The sequence below is a fragment of the Gavialis gangeticus genome, unplaced genomic scaffold (assembly GCF_001723915.1).
Source record: "Gavialis gangeticus isolate Ggan-Ray unplaced genomic scaffold, GavGan_comp1, whole genome shotgun sequence".
NCBI lineage: Eukaryota > Metazoa > Chordata > Crocodylia > Gavialidae > Gavialis > Gavialis gangeticus.
Window position 1 is genome coordinate 179,612,827 of NW_017729024.1, and position 11,189 is coordinate 179,624,015.

The 11,189-nt window shown below is 44.0% G+C and overlaps 1 protein-coding gene across 1 annotated transcript in view; it reads right to left on the minus strand.

The window, feature by feature from the left end:
• DYM (dymeclin) overlaps positions 1-11,189 on the minus strand; it is a 400,582-nt gene that overhangs the window by 249,244 nt on the left and 140,149 nt on the right. Inside the window, exon 9 of the mRNA XM_019518147.1 lies at positions 9,929-10,107. Coding sequence (XP_019373692.1) covers positions 9,929-10,107 — 179 coding nt within the window. The remainder of the gene's footprint in view (positions 1-9,928; positions 10,108-11,189) is intronic.

Consider the following 11,189-nt stretch of genomic DNA (forward strand, 5'->3'; position numbering starts at 1 on the left):
TTGCATCAAATTCAACTGGTCTTTGGCCCCCAGCTTTTCTTTTCTTTTAAATCCACTACCCATCCCTATATATCCAGCCTTGTCTCTTAGCAATTGTGCCCCCCCCCCCTAACTTTGTCAGGCCACACTTCACTGACCATTTCTACCCTAGCAAGTAACTTTGCCCCTCCTTCTATCCTGCCATGGAGCTTGAACTGGTTGATACAGCTACTACTCCTTTCCCAGAAGCCCATTTCTGTTGTGATGATTAACAGTACTTGTTTGGCTAGAATATGGATCACGTGGGAATTAATGAGTGCAGACTTTTTTTAAACTCAGATTATTTTATCCATTTCTCTTTTCCTTCATGTGTTACTTCTTCTGTTACACTGCAAGCCCCTTAAGTAACTGTTTTCATATGTATATATGAGTATCTGCAAGTACAGGCAGCACATAGCACACTGTGGATGTTATCAGAATAACAAGGACAACCAAATCACCACAGCACACTGGGATTTTATAACTGTTTACCTACTGAAGTATAATTAATTCTTAACTTTGGATTTTTAAATGTCATGCATTATCACATACTATGGAATCAATAAAATTACTTATAAAAACACATCTATATACAAAAAATGAATTTTATTTTTAAAAGACAAATAATATAGCTTCTTCTATTCAAAGGTCATAGCATATCCTGCTATCCTACCTGTGTTGTCATACCAGGCACTGAATAAATCTATACCATGGCTGCAAAAGGAAACTGCAGAAAACATGTAATAAACCCTTTATTTTGCACTCCTTTTCCTCATGTCCTTGTCATACACTACAAGTTTTTCCAGAAACACACACAAGCGCTGGCTCTTTTCATTGCTGCAGCAAGGTCCTCCTTTGTCCAGGTTTCGCCAAGGAGTCAGCGAATGAGCAGGTGCTCCATAGTCTGCGTTTCACTGCACTCGCATACATTCATGTAATTAAAGTAGTCCCATTTGATCACGTTTGGTTTTGATCTTCCAGTTTGCATGTGTAGGTGAGTCAGGCATCACCATGTTGGCCAGTCTAGACCAGCCCCTCCAGGAAACTCTTCCTGGGGTTCCAGGTCCATTTCAGAGCACTTGACTGCACATCATCTTTCCTTCCATAACCTGAGTTGTACCCTGTCAGCCATTGCTTCCAGTGGCGCAACACTGGACATAAAACTCTTAAGCTGTTTAGTTACTTCTATATAACCACAGAGTAGATGCCTGGCGTCTTCCACCTGCCTTGATCTTTTTTTTTGGCTTGCGACCTTTCTTCTGATATTAGGTGGTGCAATGCCGGCCAGTAAGTACAGGTTATCCTTTAGTGTTGGCTTTAGACATCTTGTGGTTTTTGTTGGTGGTGGTGGTTTTGGGGTGGTTTTTTTTGTTTGTTTTTTACAACAGCTGTCATTTTGAACTGGCTCTAGTTTTTTGGACTGAACTGATGGCCCTCATACTGAAAGTGCACACTCTGCAGTAGCGTAACACAAGACAATGGCAGTGGTTTGAAATGTAGCTGGGTTTGCTCCCCACTTCAAGGTGACCAATTTTTGAAGTATGCTCTTAGTTTCATAGTTTCACAGTTTCTAGGGTCGGAAGGGACCTGAGCAGATCATCTAGTCCGACCCCCTGCCATGGCAGGAAAGAGTACTGGGGTCAAACGACCCCAGCAAGGTGTTCATCTAACCTCCTCTTAAAGACCCCCAGGGTAGGAGCCTGCACCACTTCTCTTGGAAGTTGGTTCCAGACCCTAGCCGCCCTGACCGTGAAGTAGCGCCTCCTGATGTCCAACCTAAACCTACCCTCTGCCAGCTTGTGACCGTTATTCCTGGTCACTCCTGGCTGTGCTCGGGGGAACAGTGACTCCTCCAATGCCTGCTGATCCCCCCTGACTAGTTTATAACAGGCCACAAGATCCCCCCTCAGCCTTCTCTTTTGGAGGCTGAACAGGTTCAGGTCCCGTAGCCTCTCCTCATAGGGCCTGCCCTGCTGTCCCCTGATCATGCAAGCACTCTTGCAAGTGCTGACTTTCCCTTTTGTCTTCTCTACATGTGATTTGAAGGTAAGCATTCGGGCCAATGTAACCCCCAAGCACACAGGGTTTGGGTTAAAAAGGATCTGTACTAGCATGCTACCCTGTGGGAGGCCATTTTGTCATCATCTCCGGCAGCTCCATTTCTTGTACAGTTTTGTGTAAAAACGTTTTGGATGAGCTGTGCTAACTGGTAATCGTGTGTCATATCACAGACTTTGGCAAGCAGGTTGTCGCAGGGTACTAAGGTGCTCCTTTAAGGGCAGAAACTGCCTAGAGAGAAGGCCCTAGGAGCCAGGCAGAACCCCCAGAAGTGCAGGTTACTGTGGCAGCAGGCTAACAAGGGAATTAGCCTGCACCTGCACCCGGTCAACTGACCAGAAGGAGGCACGGTCCTGGGCCATATAAGCCTCAGGGCTGGCACTGAAGGCAGTTAGGGCCCTGGCAGCTGCCAGGGGGAGTGGATTTCATGTAGAAAAGCGCCACGGAGATACCTGGGTGCCTGTACTGCTGCTGGTGAGACTAAAGTATCTAGGGGTACAGTTGCTGTTATGTTATAGCCCAGGGGCTCATATTTATGTTGTGGCTTTTAATCCGATGGACTGTGATGAGGCTACAGGGGAGGAGACAGCCTCATTGGAGCATGCTACTGTGCAGAACCCCAGTGCCAGAGGGCACAGCAAAAGGGGGTGAGGAGACCCCAGTGCCAGAGGACACAGTTACTGAGGCTAAGAGTCCAGGGACAACAAGAGGCCTAACTAAACTGAGGCCTCATTACTAGAGACAATAGCTAAATACCATCTGTGAGGCATGGTAAAGGGGCAGTTTTGGAGACATGCATCTAGCCCATAAGGCTTGGGGTGTCCCGTGAGGTACTTACTTAGAGCAGGACCCAGCAAGGGGTCTAAGAACCCACATGGTTTAGTGGGGTCCACCAGGACCGCAACCGCATAGCAATTTGAGGGCAGCCTTCCCATCTAGTATCTATTATCTTAACCATGAAGACATGGCAGCCGAGAATAGAAGGCATCCGTAGGGCAAAGCTGGCATGGTCACAGGGCCCTAGGGGCATCAAGGCCACCCCTAGGGACCCCACCCTGTGGCACAGGTTTTAATGGCTGACTGCCATATGCCGCTGATAGACCTACAAACACAGCACCTGTTATCATCCCTTTCTTGAGTCTTTCTATATGTTGGGTGATGTTTACTATTTGGCTAGTCCAGGACTTGCTTGGTTTAAATGCAGCTTGTTCTGGTGTTAGATGTTGTTCAATATGAGACGAAAGGTGATTAAGAATAAATTTTTCCTATGGATCATTTTACTCATACTTTGCTCATTAAACTCCCTCTACTGGGACTACCTCTAACATTCCTCCTCACTGCGCAGCTTTTGAGCACCTGACATTTTTTCCTAAATTTTTTTTTTTTTTTTTTTTACTCCAAATGTGGATCAGGTAAAAACAACTCATTGAAAATTATAGACATATTCTTCTGTCCAGGGTGAGTGACAATTTAATTTGGAGGGGGTGTGGGAGGGGCGGGGGAGAATAGCCCGTGTAAAAGTATATGACAAAATACTGAAGAATGGTGCTCTTACTAAATTGATGCCAACTAAATTGTAACATACCATCAACATTCTACATAAATAGATTACTTCATCTATGATTTAAATGCAATCATTCCAGTAGACAGAAACATGAAGTGAATGGTACACAGCAACACTACAGGACTGCCCAAAACAAAGAATTTCCATATCCAAGAGAAGATGGATGCTTTTTTCTGTACACTTCCAATTACCCAGCTAGCACTTACCTTTCACAGTGGGGTTACTCTTGCAAAAAAAAAAAAAAAAACAACAACTCAAAATATTCAAGATCACAAGTCATGACACCATCCCAGACATCAGTTTTGCAATGTGCCACCTCCTCCATCAACAACATCATTTCCTGTAGCACACTGTGGCTGCTAAGATGTTGCATTTGTTCCAAGAAAAACCATCTGATTCCAGAACAAAGCACAAATGTTCAGACGTCCATATCTTATGTCCCAGGATAAATCCTAAAAAGGTTTACATGATAATAAACAGTTCGTCCTGGGACATTGCAAAGTGAGTCTGATCAGTTATCCTGGGATTGGATCACTGAATCAATGGCAGAAAAGTGGCACTGCATTCAATCACTCACTATGTCCTTATTAGAATGGTGACAAGTGTACACTCAAATTCCAGGATATTTCTGCTCCGGGACAAACAAAAGCACAGCTTGTCGAGGGAAAATGCAATGTCTGTTCCTAGCCTATGAATATCCCCTTGTGGTTAGGGGTGTTAAACAAACAATTGGCTGGGGTGATTTAGGACTTAAGCAGGAGCATTGGACCAGATGATTTCCTAGGGTCCCTTTCCCTGCTATTTTACAATTCTATGACCTATCCCAATATTAAGTAGAATGCCCTGAAGGCACTTATGGTTTTTGACTATATCAGAGGTTCACAGATTGAATCAGCTATTAGATAAAAGTGCCAAAAAGCCCCACTGAAGCACCCAATCTATACAGACACTGCGGAGCCAAGTCAAACTAACACACTGCCTCTTCCAGTAAAGCACAGGTTTTTTGTTTTTGTTTTTAAAGTCTGCAAGCAGCCATAGAGACAAAAAAATGATGCATTATGTTATTAAGAATGTATGTTATACGAATAAACCTCACATAAGCAGGCTATGCTTTATTAAAAGTTGCACATTATCAACCTTTATCAGAATAACCATAATTTTGAAGGGAAAACTCAATTATTGATAAAAGCAGATTAACACAAAATTAAATTCAGAAGTGATTTCAGCTTCATTACATTTTAACAGTTTAAAACATACTGAACCTATTTTTAAAAATTAACTAAAAGAGTTATGAGAGAGTAAAGACAGTTGCCAAAAAATATCTCAGAGCTAAGAAATCACATAGCCTGGTCTGCCAACGATGCTTCCTGGGCAAGGAAGGGGTATTAAAAGAAAGGGGGAAACACCAGATGTCCTAGTGTGGTGAAATAAATGAAATCAAGGTTTTATTAAAAAAACTAGCCATTTGCCTGTCAAGAATAATGGGGACGGAGGGGGAAGGGGCTGGGATGGAGTGCCGCCCCCTAATGCCCCATGCTGCTGCTCTTCTGACTCTTGCAGGGAGCCTTGGCTCCCCCACCCCATCTGGTCCTCAGCACGGCTTGCAGGGAGCGAGGTGGGGGAGCCAAAGCCAGCGCTGCTGACCTTGGCTCCCCCACCCCGTCTGGTTCTCCGCATGGCTTTGGAATCATGGCGGTGCCCCCCCCACGCTTGGAGCACTCTGATTGGCTGTTTGCGTCAGCCAGTCAGAGCACAAATAAAGCACTACAGACAGACTTAGGCTTTTATACTATTAGAATAATAGTGTAAGGCCAAAGAGATAACTGGATTCTCTTGTCTGACCTCCCATGCATCTCAGACACTTCATTTTCACCACATTACCCCTGTACTGAACATCCCAATGCACCTCTTCCAGAAAGAAATTTAATTCTGATTTAAAAACATGAAGGGAACCCATCATAACTTTTTCCCAAAAACCAATCTTCCCCTCTGTTATAAATATGCACTTTTATTCCTGATTTGAATTTCTCCAACTTCAACTCCAACCATTTCTTCTTGCTCTGTCTTTAAAGAGCCCTGATATCCAGCATTTTGTTCCCCCTGCCACCCCTCATAAAAGCATTTACTCACTGTAGTCATCTTGCCTCTCAAGCTACTTTTTGGTAAATTTAACATATTAAGCTCTTTATAGTCAGGAACGGGCACTCATTTCAAGAGATGGAAGTTTGACATCTTTCCAGGAGGGAGAGCAGTACAGGAGTTCAGCCTGCAGCTTACCCCTCTCCCCTGCTCTGAGTGCCTTCCCCAGATTAGGGCCATCCTGGACTGAGGAATTTGTGGGAAGCAGCTGCTGCTCCAGTCCCCTCTCAGGCCAGTTCAGAAAAGGACCAGAGTAGCAGGACAAAGGGTCCAAGCTATTCCCCAGATGCAGGGGTGGGGGGAGAGGAAGCAGCTGCTTCTTCATGCAGTGGACAAAACCCTGCCCACTCCCCAGACTGGGAAGCCTGGTTTGGGGAGGAGCCAGGGACCAATAGGTGGCTGTTCATTCTCTGCCAGTCTATGGGAGAGATGGGAACAGTGGGGTAATGCCTTCTGGAACTGGGATAGCCCCAGCTGTGGAAAGCACAGGATCCTTTCCCCACGAGGAGTCCACTGGCAGAGAAGCTTACAGGTGGAAGAAACTCTCCAACAGATGACAACTCCCTTGTTGAAAGAGGAAGATCCTTCCCCACAGAAGGCATTTTTCCTGAAGACGACATTTGAAAATGCCTGTACACTTGTGATTTCTGTTGGAAAACTGGTGATTCTCCAGCTAGAAATTTAAAGCCTATATGTGACCTAATTCTCTCACTGCAAGGCATTTTCTTTCAGTCCTCGATTCACTTTTGTAGCCCTTTTCTTCGCATCCTCTCCAATTTTTCAACATCCTTTTTAAATATAGACAGCATCACTTTAAGGAGTATTTTAGTATCACTCATGTCATTGCTATATACAGAAGAAAAAAAAAAATCACCTCTCTCTTCCCAGTGATTCATCCCCTGTTTACACCTCCAAAGATTGCATTAGCAATCTTTGCCACACCATCGCAGTGGGAACTTGGGAACTCATGTTGAGTTGCTTATTCACCACAACCCTTAAATGCTTTCAGAATCATGGCTTTTAGGAATACAGCTCCCTCTCCTGTAGGTACAGCTTGCACTCTTGTTCCTACAAAAATGACTGTGCCTTTGGCTGTATTAACTGCATTTTGTTTCAACAGGCCTAGCTTACCAACTGATCTTATTGCCCTGTATGACTGACTTATTTTCATCTTTATTTACCATCCTGCCAATCTTTGTGTCAGCTGAGAACTCTGACAGCAGTAATACCACAAAAAGACTCAAAGCAGCAAGGAAGAAGGGATAGCAAGCAGAGGCAGAGCAAACATTTTCATTCCCTGGTACTAAAAGAAACAACCAGCATCTTCATCAATGGTTTTGCACAACGCTTTTCAGAATCTACGTCTGGAGCAGTTTCGACACATAATCCTTCAGCAAATGCAGAGTTCCATGGCGTACCAAACAGAGCAATTAAAAAATATTTTTCTAAAGCAAGAGGAAATCAGGGCATTTAGTGCCTGTGAAGTGGTGTCATACTGATAGCCCAGAGAATATAATGCAGCTATTAATCCACAGAAATGGTCCACCAGGGTGACTCAGTCCTGGCCTAAACACTTAATCTACAGAAAGCTACAAAGTTTAGACCTCATCACAAATTTGATTCCTGGACTCTCCACTGATTTTGCACACAACGGTGTCTATCAGTGCTTACTTAGTTTAGCAATGTCCTTTAGCTGTCCTCTAGGGCCTGGACTGCGATCAAATTCATTTCATACAGAGCATCAAACAGCAAGATGAAGATAACCGATCACCTAGGCTGAACTTCAGCTACCCAAATGTGAAACGCTCTCTATTCTGTTACTGATCACCCAAGATGTCCAATCCCCACCCTTACAGCAATGTCTAGAAATAAGATTGGGGGCAGAGGGAAGAAGTTGTCATAAAAAAAACCCACCAAGTTCAGTAAGTTCCTACGCAAGAAAACTACAGGTAGCAAGCATATGTAGACCAGCAGTGAGAAAGCAGCTAAAACAATATTTCTAAACAGAACTCCGTCAGCCTCGCTTTGAGGCCCCTTCACGCGGTTTTAGGTTTCTTGTTCTATTTCCAGTTATCACAAGATGCTTGCACACGTGACGGGGTTTAGTTCTTCCTAAATTGAAACAGTGGGTTTTTAATTGTGTTGTTTAAAAACCCACCATTTCAATTTAGGGAGAACTAAACCCCTGTCGCATGTAAAAGGGTGAGGGGGCGCATCCCCTCCCTTTTTTCTCAGCGCCTACCTGCCTCTCCCGCAGCCAGCGGGGAAGACGAGCTGCCGGCGGTGGCCTGAGCGGTCCCTGAGCTGCGGGTGACCTCAGTCCTTCCCTCCACAGAAGCAGCACCCCCAGGTGGCATCAGCCTGCTAACACTCAGTCCAGGTGGTCCTAGGGGGGCCGCCACCGTGGAGGGCAGCACTGGGCCCTGAGCAGCTTAGGGGCTGTGCGACCCAGCGACAGCTCACGCAGGCAGGCTCTACTGAAGAAAAAAAAGTGGCGAGGAACCTGATCTTTTATTTTTCTCCCACAGCCTGCCTGACTGAGCTGCACAGGGCCCAGTGCTTCCCTCTCTGGCGGCAGCACCCCCTGGGCAGTACCCACCCGCCAGCAGCCCACCCGGATCAGGCTCCTCACTGTGGGGACGGTAGGCAGGGCGCTGGAAGCCCGCCAAACCCAAGCTCCTCCAAGCACATCAGCTTGCAGTGCCCTGTGCACTGTTGCACTTTGTTACATAGCAAACTAAAATACCTTGGAGGGGTTTACCTTTCTACATAACGAATTCATTTAAAGCGGAATACGCTGCCCAGCGTGTACATCGTCACAAAATTACAGCAGAATATGTCGCCGAGCGTATAAATAGCAATGCCATTAAAGCGGTGGAAAAGGGCAATTAAGCTTCTTTAAAAGCCAATTTTGTTGTGTGTACAAGTACCCAAGATCCAGTCAGCTTTCATTACATTAACTTGAAAATTAGCTACACACTGCAGCATGACTTAGCTTTCCATGCTAAATTTAATCAATCATAAATAATGAAACATAGTTATCTTTATAGCAAGAGTATTGCAGAATACCCTGAAAAAAAAAATCAACAGATCTGTGCTATAACAGATGACAAGCAGAGGGGCAAGGGTGAGAGAAGCATCCGAAGAGGATAATTCAGTAGTAATATTTTAAGATCCTGACAAATATTGCAGCAGTTTTCTCACTACTGATCCTTAGAAGACAGGAAGGAGCAGCAGAGAAAACCTCCCCCAACCCCCCAAAAAAAACCCAACAAAAAACAAAAAACACCTTTTCCTGTTACTCTAAATTAAACATGTTGCTTTTATGTGTATGTACAGACTGGGCAAGTGATTCAACAGAAAAGTACAGCTGGCAATGTAAGAACAGCCACTTTGGGTGGCCAGAACCTTTTAACCTTCTGTAGCTAGACACAGGAAAATGGAAAAGCCAGTCTGGGAGTTCAAACAGTGTCTTCCAACTTAAGCAACACTGGCCTTTACATATTTCAAAAAAGAGAGAATACAAACTATCACAATTAAATAAGAACTCAACTGTACTTTGGAAGCTATTTGTAAGTTTTGATCCTTGGTCTAACAATGTATTGTAAAAAGGTAATGCTAATTCATCTTATCTATATTTAACAGCCAACAAATTTTTATTAGTTCAGTTTGGCATTCATTAATTAGAATGAATTCTGGCAATATTAAATATGAGATCTGTGTTGGCAAATGGAAGCCTAGCGCACACAATTTATCTGTACAAAATACATGGGGCGTTTTTTAGGTTTTGTTTTCTGCTTGAAGAAAAAAAACTAGCAACCAATGCCACTACTATCTAACATGAAGAGTAGAAGCTCATTATACCACTTTGGGCCAAAGTTTTGCAGGCCTCCAGTAACATAACTTACTACACTAAGGCATGCTTATATTTACAAAAATTATCAAGTATGTAATGATGCCTATTTTGTCAATACAAATCTAGTCACAAGTTCAGTGTAATGAAAGAAACACGATCAAGATACTAAATCATTTATACTCCACTGTTCCATGAAGGTGCCTCTTCTGTATACTATATTACACTGAACACACCAAGATGCCACAGATTAAGCCCATCTGCTGAAATATTAAAGAAGCAGTACAATAACTTACAAGATTTTCCATGTCAGTGCGGGCCAACATGTATGTCCGAACATTGCTGTTCTGATGCAGTAACATGTATAAAAGGAGAGTCGCTTGATCAGATTTCTGCTGTTCGCACAAAGCTGTGTACAAACTGTTAAAATTAATCTGGAAAGCATGTGGACTTGGTGAAGGAAAAGCAGTGCTATCTGGAATAAAAAGGGCAAAAACATTTAAAAAATATTTAAATCACCCAGTTATGTTCGTTTTACAAGCACTTAACTAGTGTTTGAACAGGTACCACAGTAAGAACAGGAGCTGTGCACAACATTTTTCCGCAGAAGCCATGACAACCATCCTTGACTCAACTTTTACACATACTTAAATCTCAATGCCAAACTCATTCAATTATTGCATCAGAAAGGTACAATTACTCTTCCAAATGAGAACTGGTAACCTTCCTTCCCCAAGTTTGCCTTCTTTGCTCCTCCTGCCTTCCTCACAAGGCATCCCTGGACCAAGCAGTCTTACCCTCTCCAGGGCTTCCCTTTAAGGCTACAAGTCCACTTGAACACACATGGAAAGGTTTGTTTGCATTCCCAATGAGTGATACCTCAGGGTTTGGATCACAGGGCTCCTGCTGAAGGCAAAGCTCTTGCTAAAGGCAATTATAGATTGTTTTGGTTGTTAACAAACAACCAAAGCAATCTGTATTCCATGGCAAATTTACAGGCCTTGTGGTCTGCAAAAGAAAGGTGTGTGTGTCTGGTTTTTGTAAACTGGTTTAGACAATGACATTTTAAATATCACTTTGCACACTTTAACACCTTTAAAAATCTTGTTAAGATGGTCCTAGTATATAATGAAACTTAGGCTAGAGGTGGAAATGGAACCAGAATGGAAAACAGCATGTTTACTAGGGTTGTGTGAAGCTTCAGTCCCTGATTCAATTTGGTGGAGATTCAGCCCAATTCGGTGACCGAATCTCTGAATCTGAATCAAATCAGAGGACCCTTTAAATCTCTCTGAATTGAATCAGAGCCCTCCAAATCGGTGGTGATTCGGATATGAGCACAGCTTTAAATGTTTTTTCTACATACCTCTAGGTAGCAGGGGCTCGTGAGTGCTGCAGTACTGGGCTGTATGGAACATCCCACAGGAGCACAGGGGGCTCCCCAGTGCACTTTGCAGCAGACCCAGAAGTGGACCAGAAGCACTTCCAGTCCACTTCCGGGTCTGCTGGGGAGCGCACTGGGCACCCCCCCCACCCCACCCCCCTCCACCCCCCCCT